Below are 22,368 nucleotides of genomic sequence, written 5' to 3'. Positions count from 1 at the left end.
CGTGTCGAATTTGTTGTAAAAACAAATATTGGCGGAATTAACACTAAAGAAAACATAAATCATTTATATAATTATAGATTTCCGCAAAGTAACGCCTAATTCAATAAAAAAAAATATGGTCCTACTTGGATAAAAAATATGGCGTAAAAAATTAAAAAATATATATTCTATTTGTAGTAGTAATAACGAGCTTTATTTAAATTGTGAAGTGAAAATGTTTATTCAAATGGCAGAATCCCAGGAACAGTTAATTTCTTTTATGAATAAAAAAATAAAAACTCAACAACCTCAACTAATGATGACTTGTACAAAATGGGTTTATTGTATTTTATTAACATAAAGCCTCTTTCATTATTTCTTAGTAAAATATATAAAAACCTTCACTTTTTTATTCTAGATATAATATTATAGTTGTGTGTTATTAGCTTTATTGTAGGTAAAAGAATTCCAATGCTGCTGTTAATATATTGACGACCCATATAGCCCAGTGGTTACTGACCCTGCCTACTTCGGTCCCGGGTTCAAATCTAAACATTTATATGATGAATATGGATGTTTGTTTCCCAGTCATGGCTGGTTATAACCATATATGTATGTTTAAGTATTTACATATCGTTGTATTGTACCCATAGTACAGGCTATGCCTAGTTTGAGGCAAGATAGTTTATGTTAAAGTGCAATATTATTAGCTACACCCAGGCTTTAAATCCTCTATTAATGATTCTAAAACAGTAAGCATATTGCCTACATTAAACCACCCAATGTCCTATTATCCATTACATCATCCAAACGAGTGTTGTAATGAAATTCGGTACAACATTATATCATCCGTTTTCAAAATAATACTCCTTGGATAATATTATATTACTCTTTGGATGATTGATTATGGTTACTAAGACTGGCTTTTTAATGTTAGCAATCAGCTAACTGTTTCAGAATCTTTAATAGAGGATTCATATTATAAAGTAAAGGGTAAAGATAAAATCTTGTATGCAACTGTTGATAATTAGTTATTAAAACACTCATGTGATACTATTATCACTAAATAACATTCGTGTTTTCATACCCCTTACTACACAACAGTTGCATAAATAACTATTATTATTATTGTAATAGAAGGTTATTTCGACAGCGGTTACGACAAATACACTAAAATAGCTAACGAATAAAAAAAGTGTTACTTTAACCGTGCGTAAAGATTGCACGCATCCAGAATTGGATCTACATTAAGGAACTCTTCATCAGTCATCAGTACAAATATGGTAATTTGTGTACGCATTTGATAATGGAAGCTGATTTTATTTGTTATATAACAAGGCAACTGTGAACAAGGTTGTCCAAACGAGCGAACTCCGATACGCTTAACAACAGACATTTTTAATGAACCCCCGTGATATGGGTATCAAATGAAAGGGTTTTCTAAAAAGATCACGACCGTAAATTTAATCTTAATAAATATAAATTACGTGACACGCTGTTTGTCCGCGATGGACTCCTAAACTAATGAACAGATTTTAATGGGGATTACTTCATCGAGTGCAGTTTAGTCCAACTTGAGAGATAGGATAGTTTTTATTTCGTTTTGAGACCCAAAATTATTTTTAATTCCAATATTTGTTTTGTATGGGCATATTTTCTATGAGAGAATTTATTGACGCACGGTTTGACAGTTCTGCTGTGAAATAATTTCATTAAAGTTAACAACAGGGAGCAATGACGTTCTATACATAATATACGTCATTGACAGGGAGCATATTATACAAAATAATTCTTGGTGTTATTGACAAATTCATAAAAAACAGTATTTTATTTATTATGCACAGAACAACGTCTGTCCGGTCAGCTAGTAAAATATATTTTAAAGACGTTCTCATGCAATATTTGACAATATCATTTAAGCTTGTAGCGTAAATAAAGAGAAGACAATATTTCTTTCGCGTTAGAAGGTTTGAAAAGCATGATTTTAAGATGTCAAACTCAAATAAACTTTATTCAATTAGGCTTACACCAAGCGCTTTTGTATCGTCACTAAAAATATTTCTTTTAAATTACTGAATCTACCATATGTGTGGAGAAAATAGAGGTCGTGAGAAGAATATACAAGAAACTTAACGGTCACTATTTTCAATCAGCAGAATATTTTACAATGATTGTAATATACATAACAAACTAGTTTGAAAGGTGCATCCAATATATGAATCGTATTCAAACTTAAACGCGTTTAAAATATTAAATATTTCATAAAAAGTAATAAAGAATAAAGTGTATAAATATAAATTATCGTATATTGGATGTATCAATCTTTAGAGCTTGAATTTATTGTTTGTGTAAGGATGCTTTTTGAACATAATGGTCGTGATTGCTGTCACAATAGTTATTGCATCCAACAAATACAATGATTTATTAACAAACAGGTCGACCTTGCATCACAAGCAGCACCCGTTCACGAGTTGACGCATGGACCAGCCATCGTTCCCTTCGCACATATTTGAGGAAAGGATATCTGTCTATAAAACATCGCATCATCCACCAAATCATCATTCACCATTTCAGTCGGAAGATGTCCACTGCTGGACAAAGGCCCCTTCTAAAGATCGCCATGACTATCGGTCCTGCATTGCGCTCATATTCTGGCGATCTTGACCAGAGTGTCAGTCTATCCTGTGGGGAGCCTACCAACACTACGTCTTCCGGTACGTGGTCATCATTCGAGGAATTTACTGTCCAACGGTCATATGTCCGTCGATCTTTGTGCCCTGCCCACTGTCTTTTCAGATTCGCAACCATCTGGGCTGTCTCGGTAACTTTTGTTCTCCTACGGATCTCCTCATTTCTGATTCGATCTCGCAATAAAAACTCTTTATTTCAATAGAATTTCCAAAAATAACTTTGACACGTTACTCATTACAGCGATTCCTCCCGAAGAAAAACAGCCAACTGGGCTTATTAATGTTTGGGTGATTTTTGTCACGAACTGTTCATAAAATAACAACATCGTATTTGTCTGTCTTGGTACAATATTCGTCAAAAGCTTTTAAGCTTCCAAATAATCCGATATTTTATCGCAGTCTTTGTGAATATGGCTCTTTAAGAAACTTTTTTCACTTGGTTTTTGAAGTTATAATTCTTATGGCGAGTTTGGAAAAAATGCTTATGGCACCTCTTCACAATCGGCGATTAAAGACGATTACACGCGAGCACGATCGTGTGGAGAGCTTATTTGTTTCATCGTCTATAATCGTCAAACTGATCGCGATGATCGGTGACTTGTCGGTTTTTCGGGCACGCATCAAAGGGAATTCGCGTGTAGTTGCATGCGCGTGCCCACACGAATGCCGGTCATTCATTCACTGGAACACACTAAACAGTGAGCGAAGCTAGTAACTAGGATTACGTAATAATTTAAATTTACTTGGATAGGTTTATTTACTTTATTAACTCCACGTCCCTCTTGAAGGACTGTCGCTCAATTAATGATCACAGACGATCGTGTGGATGCTTACACGAAGATCCACGATTAACTTGCCGATGAGAGACGATCATATAAGTAACGATTATCGCCGATAGTGGAGAGGAGGCTTTAGATTGAGGATGCCTGCGTCATCTTTTTCCGACCCCATGAAAATGGTCGATAAATCTCCGTCTAGTATAATGTGTAGTGAATCAATTAAGATATATATTTACTAAGTAACACTGTCAAGACATGATATAAATTAACAGTTTTTTTATACTGCGGCATTCGCATTAAAGCTAAACCTTTTCCGAAGTTATGGTAAATGTAAAAAGAAAACAATACTTTTGACATTCATAAGTGTAATTTCCTTGATCTTCATGAATAAAGTGATTTTGATTTGATTTAATTGGTCATATCATATCATATATAATATATATTTCTCCTTAGAAGGATACGTTACAGTTTTGGAGGGGTGAGCGATTGTATAGAGAAGCCGAAACATACAGTTGCGGTTTTACCACGGAACACGTGGATCGTTGCTCCATGGCGATTTATTTATTAACACAACACAACATTATAACCATCTAGATACAGAGAAAAGCTTTTACTTGTAACTTGACACGCACTCATACCGCATGAGAATCTTATAATATCTTTTAAATAAAACACTTTTAATGGATTAAAACGCGTGTAATTGTTACTGTTTTACATTAAATTTAACGTGAAAGTTACATTTTTATTACTATTTATTCAACCCGACGTTTCAAGACCTTTCGTTTTCAGGGGGACTGGAAAAAAGTGTTTTGTTTTTAAGTGTAACACTCGCGTAATCAAAGAAAATCCATCTATCTCTTATTAGGTACACAAAAAAAATTTGAAAACAAATTTGTATGAATGATGCGGGACTCGAACCCACAACCTCTCGCGTTTCGTGCGAGTGCTCTTCTAGTTGAGCTAACCGTTCCAGTGACGCATCGTCATAAAATTTTGTATGCTTTGTTCAACTCTCAGGTTGTGGCTTCATCTACAGGATCTACTTTACATTTGTTAACCTGCTCAACCCCAATATTTGCATATTAGGAAATTGACTTGAGATGTCGCTCTTGCAAATCTAAACAATTTGTTATGTTTTTAAAGTGATAACCCTCACTTCTAGGATTAATACACAAAAATGAAATGAGAGTTGAACAAAGCAAACGAGCTCAACTGGAAGAGCACTCGCACGGAACGCGAGAGGTCGTGGGTTCGAGACCTGCATCGTTCATAAAATTTTATTTGTGTATTAATCCTAGAAGTGAAGGTTATCACTTTAAAAACATAACAAACTCTTATTAGATTATAATCTATCTGTAATTGTTTTAGGAAGCACCGTGTAATATGTAATAAGTGAACCATTTAATTAAACTTTGTTTGTCACATTTATTGCTCGCCGCGATACAGCAGAATGCTTAGAGGCATATTAAAAGCCAATTGCACGGCTTAAGCAAATTTATATGAAAATCTTCATTTACAACGCGCGATAAACTCTTTGTAATGTAACGTTAAAACCGGTTAAAATTATTTACTTTTCGGGTGGTAATTAAAAGAGGTTCTTCACGGACGAGTTTATATTAATTACTTTAACAACAGACAAATACACAAGCTACCAAAAAAGGTATTTAGCCCTAATTGCAGTGAATTTTTTATATGAGATGATAATAATCCTTTATTATAAACATTTTTAAAATAATATAATATTATTTATTTTAGAGGGAGGCATTTGATGCCGGCTAGATTATGGGTAACACAACGGCGCCTATTTCTGCCGTGCTGCAGCAATGTGTAAACATTATTGTGTTTCAGTCTGTAGGGCGCCGTAGCTAGTTAAATTACTGGGTAAATGAGACTTAACATCTTATGTCTCAAGGAGACGAGCGCAATTGTAGTGCCGCTCAGAAATTTTGGGTTTTTCAAGAATCCTGAGCGGCACTACATTGTAATGGGCAGAGCGTATCAATTAACATCAGCTGAACGTCCTGCTCGTCTCGTCTTTTATTTTCATTAAAAAAAAATCAGTCCATGTATAGATGTGTTAGCAGTTAGTGCTAGTTATATTATAAAGTAGTTAGCTCTATAAATATGTAGTAAAATCAAGCTAAGCTCAGCTGCACTTCGCTGGGGATCAATGAAAGAATCTAATCAAGAAGGTAGTAGAAGTGTCATATTAAGCATATAGCCTTACTGGTGACTTATGTACCACTAGCGAATAAGTTTTGATTTAGTAACTAAGCGTAAATATAACCAATATACAGAAATTAGTATATGAAACTGTAACACTTGCTGTCTTATTCATAATGACTTAGCGGAGATTTAAAGCATCTCTAATATACGCTTGTTAAATAATGGTATTCATAATCGCATATTAGAGCTAAAACGCTCCTTATCTCTTCGATAAGGCTGACGTGACTTATAGTAGCTAGGACCCTTCTATAAACCTATTTTAAGCACTCGAACGCAAAAAAAAACATGGCCGACATCGATCAGCTGTTCGTTAAATAATGTGTTATATAGCTTCCCGCTCAAAGTTGTTGGATAACCGTCATAGATTGACAACCGACATACTTCAAAACTTTGATTTTTGAAGTTTGAAATTGTTTTGAGATCGACGTATGACAACTGACAAACCAATGACATTGAAAAGATGTCTGTTTCCATTGACAGTTTTTTATTAAATTAGTTAAAATCATGTTTTTCTGTACGAAATGGCAACATTGAGTACTTTAGTGATGTATTAGTTATGGGAGATTTATCTAACGAATGTGAATAAGGAATTTTATCGAACGTTCGATAGGCTTAAAACACGTTTTAATATAGCTTTATACCTCCAAAAAGGGCTTTATTATGAATAAGGCTTTAACTGAACTGCTGCTTCAGTAAGTTTTTAACTGAACTGCTGCTTTTTAAATAAAATATAATTATTTTATATTTTTTTTTCTTATAATTTATTCGTAATGCAGTCATTATGCAGACCACTGCTTCACAAGACGGTCAATATGCTGAAACTTTGTAAGCGTACGCAGGAATGTAATGTATGTAGGCTACAATTGTCGCGTAAGAAATTAACACTTATTACATTTCTATCATTTTCTTTCAAAAAAATCACCGACATACTGCACTCCACGAACATAATATTAGGGTTTTGCATATGATTTTAAGAATTGGTAAATATTTTTTTAATCATATTTATTACTTGACAATTATGCCTACACCAATATTCTTGATTGTTTTTTTTTTAATTTACTTGGTGAACAAATTCAAAATACGTTTAGCTAATAGGGAGTGTTACAATTTTAGTAATAAGCAAATTATGCAATTTAATTAATGTTACCATATTCTTCTAATATCTCTTACTAGCTGACCCGACAGACGTTGTTCTGTCAATAAACGGTTCGAGAGATATGGTAAATGCGTGGGTGGGATCCTGACACGACAAACTATATATATAAACCTTCCTTAAGCTTCAACGAATCTATTACAAAAGATTTCATTGAGATCGGTCGAATTATTTAGGAGTTATTAGGGAACATACAAACATACATTCTCTGTTATATATATAGATTTATGATATTGCGCATTCAACTTGACATCATCTGCACTTCTAATCCCACAGCTACTAAAGGCTTTTATTTTCTCAAAATTGATACATTTAGAATTCTTATTGATGTCAATTCTAATATACTAAATACTACTACCGCTTCGGAAACAAATGGCGCTCTGAGAGCGGCACATGAAACTCTCCCAGCATCCTTTCTTACTACAAAATGTTATTGTTTATTTAAATTAATTATTACTTTTAAAATTATAGTATAAAGTTTATTATAATCATTTTATAATAAAATGATAGATTGTATAATAATTATTATTTGTGTAAAACGGAATTCATTTAATCAAATTTGTGCTTCCTACAAATGTTAGATATCAAAGTTACGGCTAATTATTAGAGCCATCAACACAATGCATGCTAAAATTACAATAATTGTTCAACTGTAATAATAAAACTTTGCTATGTCAGTGAAATATACTGAATAAATAATTATATACATTTGAAAATGTTTTGGTGTTTACGTTTTAACTTCGTACTGTATATTAATATGGAAAATTGTTGATGAGAAAACTTGTTCAGGCAGGTTGAACACCTAATTTTGTGGGTATTAAATACAACTGTGCCGTCGGCTATGTAAGGATCGTTAGGCTTAGATTGTCGGGTTAACTAACTAATTAAGGGTTAATGTATATATTACACACTCCTACACTCCAGAATGACGTGTGCGGCTGTTTCATCTGCCTCCATGCAGGCTCTGCACAGTGCACTGTCGGTGACACCTATATTAAACAGATGTTTGTTAAAAGGGCCGTGACCCGTTAGTACATGAGTTATTTTCCATAACCTAGGTCGTGGAAGATTTACTAGCTTGCGAGAGAGCTTGGGGTCTATTTGAGGTAGAGCTTCTTTTGCTTGTCTACACCCACTTACTTCCATCCAGTACTTATTATGTAACAATCTCGAAGGCTTCTTACGTTACTTAATCTTTTTACGTTAGTCTTCCACTAAGGTCCATGCCACACAACCATATAAAACAACGGGCCAAGTGTAGCATTTCAGGAGTCTGGTACGGAGTTTCAGAGAAATTTGACAGCTGCAGAGAACTTTTCTCATCTTCATAAAAGATGCGCAAGTAATTTCTATGCGAGCTCGGATCTCCGTTTCTATTTTCCATGAGTCTGTTTGCCTACTAGCCTACCTAATACGACCTAAATACCTACTACGAATTTATTAAATAAGAAAGTGACTCTGTGTTAATTATAACCGCGGAACCAATGTTTACAAACACTTTCATAATAAATACACATGGTTACTTATTATCTTCATGCTCATTGTAAAAAATATATCAGCAATAATAAACATCAACAATTGCAAATAAAATACAGGTGTATTTGATTTAAGAAATAATTAAGGAAACGGAACAATAATTAAAAAGAATATAAATTTTAAAATGAAAAAAATGTTTATTTGACACATAAATAGTACACATAAATACAAATAACACAATAAAACTTGAAGAGGCAGGAGGGCCTGCATCAGAACTCATCTTGTGTGATATATGTGGGTAGGTAGGCAGGCATGTGGATGTGAACAGAAAAATCTCAAGTCCTTGTTACAATCACAGTCATTTAATCAGCACAGGGTTTAATAATCGAAATACACAGTCAAATGAACAATGTACAGTCTAAGCAACACGAAAACTAACTTAATTTTAACACTAGATTAAACTATCAATCGGATGCAAAGCGATTCGTCACAAGCGTGGTGTGCGGGCAGCGTCTCGGACAAAAAGTGAAGTCAAGATGTCCGCCCGCACTGCCATCAACAATGACGCTTCGCTAGGCTGACTTTTACAGCTAAAAGTCAACCTGACGTCCAACGTTGGCGGATGCGCCGTCAAACTTATGAAAGAGACAAACAAAAAAACAAACTAAATCAGAAACATTTATACTACCTATAAGTTACAAAAATGGTCTCAACTCAGCATGTTTGCTGGTGTGAAATCCAACTCTGGTCTTCCATTGGACCAATTGATTTTCAGTAGCTACCTTCAAGAAGGAAGAAATTTGGTGACGTCACGCTAAGTATGTCATTAAACATTGCACTACGCGGTGTAGCTAAGATGGCGACTGCGTGCATTAGCAATTTGCAGGGATTACAGTACAGCGAGTGGTCGGGCGTTGAAAATACCTAAAAGTTTCAGCTTACTTCTAAGATAGTTTCCAATGAATTCATCGGATAAGTGGAAGCTTTACTTGTTAAAGGAAGCTACTTCTTATTCTACTTAACTCCAGTAAAAGACTTATTAAACACAGTTTTACCAAAGCGAGGCTCCTTTGCACAGGATATCGGCTAAATTATGGGTACTACAAAGGCGCCTATTTCTGCCGTGAAGCCTAAATGTGTAAATATTATTGTGTTTGGTTCTATAGGGCGCCGTAGCAGGTGCAATTACGGGGCAAATGAGACTTAACATCTTATGTCTCAAGGTGACGAGCGCAGTTATAGTGCCGCTCAGGGTATTAGGGTTTTTCAAGAATCCTTAGCAGCACTTCATTGTAATGGGCAGGGCGTATCAGTTATCATCAGCTGAACGTCCTGCTCGTCTCGTCCCCTAATGTAATTAAAAAACACAGAAGACAATTTTGTTTCATTATTACTTAGTTTGAACCTAAGTTGTTATACCTCGGTCCTCCAGCAGACGTATTTACAACTAGTCCACTTGTCAATTCAAACTATTTATTTCATAATCCCGTTATAACCATTATAAAACAGTTATATAGAAACATGATAACAACATTTATCCTGATTCCTGGCGTTCTTCCAACAGCGCTGTTATTTGACTATTTTGGCAAAAAGTTTCGAAAACGTTTAAATCAACAAGTCAACCCCTTAAATTTACCAAATATATTTTCTGGGATAGATTTTCCGCTATAATAGAATAACAAACAATGTATATTTCTTTTTTATGAAAATAAGGGACAGAACGAGCAGGACGTTCAGCTGCTGGTAGTTGATACGCCCTGCCATTACCATGCAAAACGAAAAACCCAAAAATTGGTGCAAAGGACCCTCATGAAACTTGAATAAAAGAGAATAAGAGCGTCGATCTTCGCAGGTCTGAGGCATGTATATCTTGACCAGGTCGTCGGTCCATCATGTGGGGGACCTTACTGCCCCAATGGCCATCTGTCCGTCGAGTTATGTGCCGTGCCCACTGCCACTTCAGCTTCGCAATCATTTAAGCGATGTCGATGACTTTGGTTCTCGTAGACGTCGATTTGCTGTAAATAGCCTGCAAATTCCTATGACTATACTTAATAAGTTATGAGAATGTCATGTATCATCAGTAAACAATATCTATCATAAAAGATAAGCCGTTAATATTCTATTTAACAAACAAGTTATATAACTAACTTTTTTATGAATAACTCGCAAACGAACCACTCGCCCGATCACACTTTTCGTAACGATCTCGTCACTCATTCACCATCTTACTCAAGTCAAACGTGCGTAAAGAAATCATACTTCAAAAAATGTAATAAGGCAATATATTCTTAGAAGGAATTATATTAAATTAAAATTTAAACAGCCTGTATAATATTCCTACGTAATATATCATAGTGTAATCAAGACTTATCGCTTAAAGCAGCTGTCGCCAGTGCAATCTTTCGCTTTAAGACTACGATAAATTGTAATAAACGAGATTCTGTTTCCTACGAACATGAACGCCCTGTTGATCTTTTATTTACTTGTGTTCTCATAATTTAAATTTGTTAAAAAAATCAGTTATAAATTACATAGCTTTTAACAAAACAAAAACCAACATCAAGCGTTTCTTTAAAAACTTAAGTACCTTTTCTACACCTACGAGTGGGAGGCTCCATTGCACAGGATGTCCGCTAGATTATGGGTACCACAACGGCGCCTATTTCTGCTGTGAAGCAGTTATGTGTAACATTACTGTGTTTCGGGTCTTAAGGGCGCCGTAGCTAGTGAAATTACTGGGCAAATGAGATTTAACATCTTATGTCTCAAGGTGACGATTGTAGTAAGGTACGATTGTAGTGCCGCTCAAATATTTCGGTTTTTTCAAGAATCCTGAGCGGCACTGCATTGTAATGGGCAGGGCGTATCAATTACCATCAGCTGAACGTCCAGCTCGTCTCGTCCTGTCTTATTTTCTAAAAAAAAATATTATATTATTTTTGTTCAAAAAATTTCTGTACAGTCTTCCATTCATATTGGCATGAAACCAAAAAAATATTTGGTACCTTCGGCTGCATATTAATTCCGTATTTGGCTTCACTTTTAATAAAGCTTTTAATTCTTTAATTTAATCGCGCTACAATATGATTTACAGATCTATAATTGCACCCTTCATTTAAAAGAATTCTCGCTAAATTGCGTATGTAGGCTTTTTAGCCTCACATTAAAGTAATATTTTATACAGTAAAAACTCTTTTTTCGCTGTGTATATGTACGTAGGTGACAAAATAAAGAACTAATATATAATAAAAAGTAATTGAAGTTTTTGACCATATTTACTATAGATTATCTTCCGGCTTATGAAGTGGTTCCTTGAACCACGCCGGGAGATTTTGTGATTTTTTCTTGATTGGTAGTTTTAAAAACTCCTTCAGTTGGTTGTAATAAGGTCTATTTTACTTTTTTATTAGGCTATTTGATGACGCGTTTACTAAGGATATTGGGTTGGATACCAATTGGATTCCTTTTTATTAATAAATATGTATCTACCGATGTACCGATTAGATGGATCCACGAATAAATAAATCTTTAGCCATTGGACGAATATAGGCATTCGGTCGCGTTTTTTTCATCCGCAAATAGTTTTTTTTATGTAATAGGAGGACAAACGAGCGTACGGGTCACCTGAGGTTAAGTGATCACCGCCGCCCACAATCTCTTGCAACACCAGAGGAATCACAGGAGCGTTGCCGGCCTTTATAGTGAATGAAGAAAGCGCAAATAAGGAGCTTAAAATGTATTTAGTATTGCATATTTACATAAATTAAATTTGAAAACAAAATTTATAAACGATGTGGGACTCGAACCCGCGACCTCTCGCGTTCCGTGCGAGCGCTCTTCCACTGAGCCAACCGTTCATAAATTTTATTTGTGTGATTAATACCAGAAGTGGGGGAATCACTTTAAAAATAACAAAGTGCTTTATATTTTTTAATTTTTGGAACAAAGATTGTACAAATACATGATTCACGATAAACTATAAATCTGTGATATAATACATAAATATATTCGTTAATGTGTGTGAAATTATCATAATGTAAAATTTGTAAATGTTCCACAATGAGGTTTAGATAATTTCAAATTAGATTGTATTTCGCTCAACATTATTACCATTTAAATGCCGTATTTCACCGAACTGATACGTGTTAACATCCTGCTTCAACCGAGACACAATACGAATATATACATTACAATAATTAATATTGAATATTAGTAGTTCTATATAAATCATATTATAGGAGTATCGCTTAGATAATTTATACGTCTAGATTTTTTTTTATAAAAATAAGGGACGAGACGAGCAGGATGTTCAGCTGATGGTAATTGATATGCCCTACGGCCTACCCATTACAATGCAGCGCCGCTCAGGATTTTTGAAAAATAACTAACGGCCATGATAGACCTGTATAGCCGGGTGGTTAGCGATCCTACCTACTAAGCTTAGAGGTCCCGGGTTCGAATCCCGGTAAGTGCAAGCATTTATATGATGAATATGGATGTTTGTTGCCGAGTCATGAATGTTTAAATGTATTTATGTATGTTTATATGTATTTATGTATGTTTAAGTAAGTATATTGTATTAAATATATCATTGTCTTGTAACCCATAACACAGGCTATATATGCTTAGCTTGGGGCAAGATAATTTGTGTAAAAAAGTGTGTCAAGGGACGAGACGAGCAGGACGTTCAGCTGATGGTAATTGATATGCCCTACCCATTCCAATGCAGTGCCGCTCAGGATTTTTGAAAAATAAGTAACGGCCATAATCTAGCGTAACTCGTGTAGTCACTAGTAAAATAAGTAATGGGAGAGCCTGTATGAAAGAGTTGACTTGATCTATGGAGACTTCCATGTAAGAACTGTGATTTAATCATGGATTCATTTTCTCTCGCACTCTCTTTCAGAGGAGAACCTTTTGGAAGATAGGCGTCATTTCACCTTTATTCCACACAAGGTAGTCGTTAAATTCGTTTACATCTGATCAAGAAGAAAGGAAACAGAACAGAAAAAGAACGATATCTTTAAACTGTCCCGATTTCTATCATCCTATAAAAATTCCTCTATAACATAAAAGAAAACGGACTGGATTTAATTGTGACATATTAAATCGTATTAATGGTAGTGGAAAATCTAATGGGAGACGTCAAAGCGCAATTTTTCATTCAATAAGACGAATTTTCAATAATGTAGAAGCGGTGAAGTACGTTGTAAATCATTGGCTCTTTTCAGCCACTTTAGATTCTTTACCAAGTGATATATTACAGTCCTTTTTTCACTGAAATATTTTGATAGTATCAAAATTTTGTAGGATTTTTACAATAAATAATAATACCTAATATATAAAGTTCTCGTGTAGCGGTGTTTGTAGTTAAACTCCTCCGAAACGGCTTGACCGATTCTCATGAAATTTTGTGTGCATAGTGGGTAGGTCTGAGAATCGAACAACATCTATTTTTCATCACCCAAATGTTAAGGGTGGTCCACACGAATTTTTGTTTTATTTTTTTTTGATTATGAGTCAGCATTAAAAAATACATACAACTTCAAATTTTCACCCATCAACGATCAACAGTTACATTTATATCGCGATTTTAATATCGGCAGTACAACGTTTGCTGGGTCAGCTAGTACCTCTATATAAACTATTCATATAATTACTATTTATATAAGTGTGTTACCAGTGGAAGGCTCCTTTGCACAGGATGCCGGCTAGATTATGGGTACCACAACGGCGCCTATTTCTTACTTGATATTTGACTTAACATCTTAAGTCTCAAGGTGATGAGCGCAATTGTAGTGCCGCTCAGAATTTTTGGGTTTTTCAAGCATCCTTTGCGGCACTGCATTGTAATGGGCAGGGCGTATTAATTACCATCATCTGAACGTCCTGCTCGTCTCGTTCCTTATTTTTATAAAAAAAATGGTGGCATGTAGGGAGTGTAATTTGTTAGTTGCCATAATAAGTAAATAAACTTTCACATGATCCTTGCAGGCTTGTGCACAATTATCATATTTCCACCCACGTCTTCAAATCTAAAATACGATGCAATAAAACTAAATTATTATTAGAATTATACCTATGCAGTACAGAATTCCTGAAAATTATTCAATACACATAAATTATTATGTCACAAAACATACCATAATCAGGCAATTTTCGCATTCCTTCAGGAGAATATAATTAAGTTATTTCATTCCATATTTTACTATTGTATGTCGGAACGTAAATTCGCGATGAGAGCTATTAATTACAGTAAATGCGGTTTTGTCAGGCCAAATTAAATTCTAGTGTGAAGCCAGTGAGAGGGTGTTAGTATTTATAAGCACATAATTAGTTTGATAATATATCATAAAGGCCCGTATTCAATATCCATCCGAATTACGACGGGAAAACAAACTAACATTGACAAAAACCTTTATAGATTTATTTGTCATACTTGTTTTGAAAATTGATAAAATTATACTTTAGAATACATATAGCGTTGCAATAATCAATACATTATCATCAGCAGTTACATTTAATGTCGGATCTAGTCATACCTAATATTAAAATGTGAATGTAAGTTTGTTTGTTACACTTTTACGCTGGAGCTACGGAACCGATTTTGATCAAATTTGGTACAGCGATAGAGTCGAGCTTGGGAAAGGATATAGGCTATATTTTGTTCCGGAAATATCCATGGTTCCCGCAGGATTTGTGTAAAACTGAAATTTACGTCGATTAGCTATACCAGTAGTAGGTTTACTTGCCATTGCAATCTTCATCTAAATAAGATTCATATATTATGTTGGGAACGTTCCTGTGGGAACGGGGGTTATGACCTATTCCATTTCCGAAAACAAATGGGAACCGGAATTGGAATAGGTCATAAGAAAATCTTCAATTCCAAACTTGCTTATTATTTTTAAAAAGCCTTTATGTGCGCGGACGAAGTCGCGGGCATCAGCTAGTATACTATATGTCTGACTATTAATCTATAAGAGGGTAGATGATAATTTCCATATGACGAAAGATATAAAATTGAAATTCTTATAAGATTTCCGGCAATGCCTTACAATATTCGTTTGTACAACATTAGTGCAACTTTCATATAAGATAACTACTGTCTCTCATTTATCAATCACAGTGCAACTAAAATAATATGTATTGTTTTCAATGCTTCTTCTCATAAAGTATGTGATAATTTGATGACTTAATTTCCATTAAATTGGGGATACGTGTTACATTGCGGACGATAACAATAGTGAAAGTTTTACTTACTACATTCCTATAACCTATCTACATAAAGCATTGGACTATAACTATATTGGACATAACTATGGATAGATGAGATCTTGTCATTAGATACGTTATTGAAAACGGTCGTTAGTATAGTCGGCCCTCCGAAAATATAACCCCCTTATTCATAATAGTCTGCTAACTCAAAGCATTGCTAATTCTCACTCTGTCTTCTTCTATTGACCTAAGTAAGAATGAGAAAAAAACACTCCTTAGCGGTTGTTTAAAATTAGCGAACCATTATGAATAAGGGGGATTATGTTTATAAAGTATCTATTGTTTGATGCTGCGAGTCTTTGATTGTTACTGTATTATGTTTAAAGCGGTTATATTATGTCTGTGTACATGATACTATATTATTGAGGATTATTAAGGTTTTGCCGTTGGGTGCGACACGTAATAATTAGTTGCGGTGTGTAGTGTATACGCCTGCTTTAAGCAATTTGATCAGTACGCGATGCGTTGCATTGTGTTTATAGATAGATAGAACATGAATAAGTTCCATTACTCTTGCGAAATTGGGCACCACGTGTCTACAATTATTTACTCGACTTTTGTATTTGTATTTAGCGAATACGTGTGGTAAGATAACTTTTTTACGTGCCATCAAATATTTGATGACTTTGTACCGAGTTCACATATGTCTCAAGTTGAGATTTGAATTTTACGGACAGTTAGGAGATTTTATTTGTATTTTATGGTTTACAGCTTCCATCACGAATTTTACTGAATTTGATCTCAAGTTATCGCTTCTAGGTCTACATTTTTATACAAATATTCGGACAGTGGTAAAATTTTTTTGTCGGTGTCCTGCAGTCAGGATTAGTAGAAATTATTTTTTTCTTATTAATGTCAAATTTTTTCGTATTTATAACTCATGATATTTTATTTAGCGTCTCATCTCGTAACCCTTGTTTTATTTGTGCATAATATTTAACTTATTATTTCCTAAGATTAACTCTTCAATCTACTAACGATCTTTTAAAAAAGATTGGCTTTAATTTAAGTATTAAATATATCGTTGTCTAGCAAACATAGAACAGGCTATGCATCGTTTGGGGCAAAATAATTAGTGTATAATTGTTGCAATATTACTATTATTATTATTAAAAAATAACGGGTATCACTCCGGGAGTTCCCTCAGCAGTGAAAACTTAAACATTAACGTTGTGCATTTTTGAATATTTTGGAATGGTTAGGGAATATTTCGCACGAATTGATTTATTTATCAGTATAAAAGCACTAGTATTAATGTAGTTTAATATAATATTCACTTATTGCGCTATCGTATACACAAATGACAATTTATATTACATAAAAATTTAACACTTCAGAACTTCTACAATTATTTTGCATTAAAAAGTTTATCTCTCAGAATAATCAACTTTCATCAATAATTTCAACGACTCTTACGAATTTTCGATCAGGTCACGTGTCCTGACGCGAGTTTAATACCCCTCCCAAGATAAATGTTTAACGCCGCTTAAGAATATTTCTCTTCAAACAACAATACTTGCCTATCTACCTTCATAAGTAAAACCAAGTTTAACAGTCTATTTAAACCCTGAGCTAAATGAACACAATATTTTCGTTAAAGATTATCAAGTAGTGGATGAAATTATGTCTGCTCTCAAATCGGCCAGTAATGGTGCATTAAGGCGACACTCAATTCACGGCTGCCGGCCCTGTATGTAACAAAGCATACAGTTTATATGCTTACAATTCTCGTTATTGATTGCCGAGAAAAAACTTGCTTAATTGCAAAGAAAAGTGGTAGTTCAAAATAGCTCTGGAATGTGAACTATAACCAACAGCAAGCATAAGCAACCTACAGATAAGACTTAAGGGTGTGTCTAACCGGATAAAATGGTGTTTATAACTCCAATTGCTATATATTCACCACAAAACTTGTCTTAAAACGCCTTGACTGTGTGTTTTCTGCTTATCCACCGCCTTAAGTGGCAGCCAGGAGGCTAAGCTTACTAACTGGCCGTTACCTACAAACCCAGACTATTACTAGTAATGGAATTGCAATTGCTATTTGAACAAGATAACGATAGACGTGAATAGACTACCTTAGATTCTGTCTTTGAGAAATACTTTGCAATAACTGCTTAATATAACGCTATACAAATATCTTCGATTTTCATATTTTTTAAAGCAAAATGGAGGCAATATTCTAATTGAAAATCAGAGCAGTTTTATTACTTTTAAAATAATTTGTAATAACAATTTCTTTCTTGATTTGATTTGATCTTAAGATATAATTGCTGTGTTGTTTGTTTCGGTATTTTCTCGCACCCTCGAAAACTTTTAATTTTCCGTATAAAATGTTTTCTATATCGTTTCCTGTACCCCTGACATTATGTGAACAAAATTTCATGACGATTAGTTAAGTTCCGAAATGTTACCAAACAAACTCATATACATATTCATAAAATAGAACGACCAGAGAATTCGACCAAAATTCTTTTTTTTTTTTAATAAGTTTGAAATTGGAATTACGTATTCCAATAAAACGTTCCATGCCACAATTGAGTGTCGAAATTGAGTTAAGAACACAAAACTGGTCACGTGATTCATATAAACGGACTGTCTAAAAATGGCAGCCCTTCCTACTGTCACTCTTTAAATGAAATCATGATTTAGTAGCCCAACCCACGTGTATGGAATACAATAATATTTATTAAACTTTAAACATGAATTCCTTGAAACGTGATGTTTGTGGCTTGGAACGTTTTTTAGGAACTACCTCCAATTATTTAGGGTTTATTTGTAAAAGACTAAAAAACCTCTATAATGTATGTGTTTGACATACAAGCAGTAGTATGTGTAATACTTATTTTAATTAATTTAATGTATTTGTAAGATATTTTATAAAAAAAATAGCAACTTTATGCACTTCTTCTCCATATAAACTTTATGTGTGTTAAATTTCACGTACATTCGTTCGCGCAATTTGAAGAAACAGGGTTTTCGATTTACGTATTCATATAAAGATACCTCGGCGATTGAATCAAATAGAAAATAAAGCATTCTTAATTCCTATCAATTTTCATCTTTCAATGTTAGCCCACTCATAGTCTGGGTGTTTGGCTAGTCATTTATAAATTGTAGAAAATCCATTTTTCACTTTTCCACTCAATATACAATCTCCTTGTACCACAGACCATACGTCTCCTGTCGAAAGAGGTATAATATTTCAACCTGTTCTGTTCGATGAAGTATGCACTTCCAAACTTACTTTAAGGATTTATGCTTCAGATTTAAAAGCCATATTTTTAATATTGAAAGCTCTGCGCAATACAAGAAAGGGTGAAGATGAATGTTACCTTGGAAAATTTTCAATATGTAAATTTTTTATGAAAATAACGGACGAGACGAGCATGCCGTTCAGCTTTTAGTAATTGATACGCCCTATTACAATGTAGTGCCGATCAGGATTCCTATAAAAAACTAAAAATTGTAAGTGGCACTACACTTGCGCTCGTCACCTTGAGACATAATGCCTTCTCTTCACTATCGGCGATTATCATTACTTGTATGATCGTCTGTTATCGGCAAGTTAATCGTTGATAATCGTCCGTAATCATTGATTTAATAAAGTTTACACATTACTGCTTCACGGCAGAAATAGTATAATCACAATGTCACAATATCAATTTTGTTTCAGCGTCGCGTATTCGATATGAGATCACGAGCGGGAACATAGGTGGCGCTTTCGCCGTCAAGAATATGACTGGCGCCATCTATGTGGCGGGGGCACTTGACTATGAAACGAGGAAGAGGGTAAGTTTTATTATATATTGTAAAAATACATACCACTTTTATATCTAACTTAGGTTTCGAAAATTCGAATGTCACAAATTCAATAATGAACGTATCATATAAATATATCATTAAATTTATTTATTTATTTTAATCGGCTCTACTCACAGCTTTTCTGTGTGGGTACGAGCTAGTTTCAGACTATTAGGAAGAAAGAAAGAAAGAAAAACATTTATTTATACACACACACACACAAATTAACAAATTAACAAAAAATTAAACAACTTTAAATACAAAAATGTGTGGTGCTTAAGAAAGGAGCCTTTCAGTATGTGTTATTTTATTAACAGGTCGTTCATCAGGGTGAGAGTTGTGAGTTTGCAGTCGCGCCCCGTCTAGCACTACGAATATTCGCTCATAGTGCGCTGGCGGTAATGACTCGTATTTTGTATTTTCAATGACAACTAAATAGTGATCGACATTATAGGTCCTATTCTGAGATGCTTTTAACAACATAGATTTATATTTCATTAGCTTAAAAAAGCCATTTAGATTTCATTAGCTTAAAAAAGCTTGCGAGTGAACTCACCACACTCACCCTTGCAGGCGTTAAACACCTGAAGATTAAGAACCTACAAGTGGTCTGGGACTAGTCGGTACCAACGCCGAATAATCTTTAATAAGCCGATTTAAGTTTTAAATAAATAAAGTTTTGTCTCACCAATCTTTCACAATATATTCTTTGAAAGCTCAGTGGCGCAGTATATTGAACCCCGGTTCGATCCTCGTCCGCCACGTACCAAAGTGTTTTTTGTTTTCGAATTCATATGTACGTTTATTAGACAATTTATAAGGTCGGCAACGCGCCTGTAATTCCTCTAGTGTTTTAAGAGGGTATGGGCTGTGGTGATCACTTACCATCATGTGACTCGTATGCTTGTTTTTCTCCTGTTCCATAAAAAAATACATGTTTTTAAGTACTACCTGCATAACTATTAAGCTAAATATCATTATTAAAAAATTATTATGACCCCAATGTTTTGAGTTTTCTTGAGTGTTAATTCCGCCTATATTCGTCTCCAAACAATTCGACATGTGTTTCGCCTCAACACGAGGCATCCTCAAGACATGTTGACACGCCAAACTCTGGCACGAGAAATTATTATGATTTACTGTCTTCACAAAAGATTCGCTAACGGCGCAGTGAATTGTTAAACATAAAACAATTCTAAATGAAAACAAATAACTTATGAACATAAAGTTTCTCATTAGCTTGTCTCTGGTCCACCGGACAGTTCATAATAGTAATTAAAAACTGTTGAACAATCCCTAAAACTAATTTCGCGCTAAAACGAGCTGGTTAAATTGTGAAACAAAGTGTTTGCCCGTTGGCTATACGATGAATATAGGTTGGTCAAATCCACTCTAGAGCCGAGCCTCACGAACCGAGAGCTCTTTATTATTGCAGAGAAAGTTTTGTCGAACTTTCCGCGAGATAAATAATTTAATTTTTAATACCAATTTGAACAAGCCTGCGAGAATTGCTACATTCGAATTGCTATTTAATTGTAGATCCCACAGGGATTAAATTGATGTAACCAGTTTATTTTAGAAGCGCTTCTTCACATAGTCCCTTGTTAATGCAGGGTAAATGCCTTCCATTACACTGATAGGCTCCCCACCATATCACGTGGAAATTTTGTCTAGTAGCGAAAATTTGATCACGCAATCTAATTTACAAAGCAAACAATTGAAATTGCTGACTTGTGATCCAATTAATATGATTTTGCTTCCCTAGTCTCAGTGGTATAATGAAATACTTCTGATACTATTAGTCCAATAATAGGACTCCTAGTCAATGTACTTAATTTTAGTTCTCTTTGTTAGAAAAATGCGTTTGCAATATGTTCATTCTTTCCAACCAGCAAAGTGAAATACGATTTTTTTAGATTTATTGGAGTTTTTAGATAGGTGACTTTTTCTTTGCTTATTCTTTGAATGTAACATAAAATTGTCCACCAAATTTCACCAATATATGGGAAAATATACATTAGGTTTTGATTTAACGATATGTGAGAAAACTAGGCTTCAGTAGGCGTACTTATTGATTGCGTTGATTTGTCCACGCGTTGCTAATGCCCCTGTTGTTAAATAAGAGTGAGGTTTATTTTAGAGATACGAAGCTATAATAAACTAGGCATTATAAAGAGGTTACATGGAAAGCTTAATCAAATTTGAATAATTTTATTAATGACTAGCTGACCCGACAGACGATGGACTGTTCATAATAAAAAAAAAACTCTTGGATCGAAAAATCCGTCGCTAAAAAAGGAATATTTCTACCAAATTTCAAGTCTCTACGCCTTATTGTTCCAGAGATATTTTGATGAATCAATATTTAGCTCGAAATCTCTTTAAAATATAGATTAGCTGTGCACTTCGCCTATTATATTTCAAGTCGTTAAATACCTATTGATATAAATAAGAAATAGATATAGCACTGATTTTTAGATGTTCTAATGCTCAATAGTTCTATAGAATATTATTTTTACTTATCACAAACGATGCGACACTGCAAAGAGTAGGTAGTTAAGGAGCGCTTTTTATTCAGACTTACACCGAATAATCTGTATTTAAGGCTAAGACAGTTGTATAAAGCCTAAATTAATAGCCTTTAATATTATCGTTTTCACCTCATAAGTCAGGCTACTATCTCCAAACTAATTATTCAAATTCAAACAAAAAAACAAATTCTTAAACTTTTTAATATTATTAACATCAACGAAAGGAGCTTCATTTAGAAGAAAAGAACCATTTGTATATTTTTCTTTGACTTTCACACAAAACACTTTTCTAAATCGTTTGTAAATCGAAACGATAAGATCTGTAAAAGGAAATTGTCGTTCTCAAACTTTGCAGTGCGTGAGATGACTTTTGAAACAAACATTTCCTGCCATGCCGTGGAAATTACTGAGTGACACTGACTGATTATACCAATAACTCGGTCCCAGCC

At 34.3% G+C, this 22,368-nt stretch overlaps 1 protein-coding gene across 2 annotated transcripts in view; it reads left to right on the top strand.

Annotated features, from left to right (window-relative positions):
* LOC126968881 (neural-cadherin) overlaps nt 1-22,368 on the top strand; it is a 499,877-nt gene that overhangs the window by 446,547 nt on the left and 30,962 nt on the right. For both annotated transcript variants that reach the window (XM_050814008.1, XM_050814009.1), the window contains exon 14: nt 19,261-19,376. In XM_050814008.1, the coding sequence (XP_050669965.1) occupies nt 19,261-19,376 (116 nt within the window). The remainder of the gene's footprint in view (nt 1-19,260; nt 19,377-22,368) is intronic.

Source organism: Leptidea sinapis, chromosome 17 (genome assembly GCF_905404315.1).
Source record: "Leptidea sinapis chromosome 17, ilLepSina1.1, whole genome shotgun sequence".
Classification (NCBI taxonomy): domain Eukaryota; kingdom Metazoa; phylum Arthropoda; class Insecta; order Lepidoptera; family Pieridae; genus Leptidea; species Leptidea sinapis.
The sequence above is the reverse complement of the archived record's forward strand: the minus strand, read 5'-3'. Positions and strand labels throughout refer to the sequence as shown.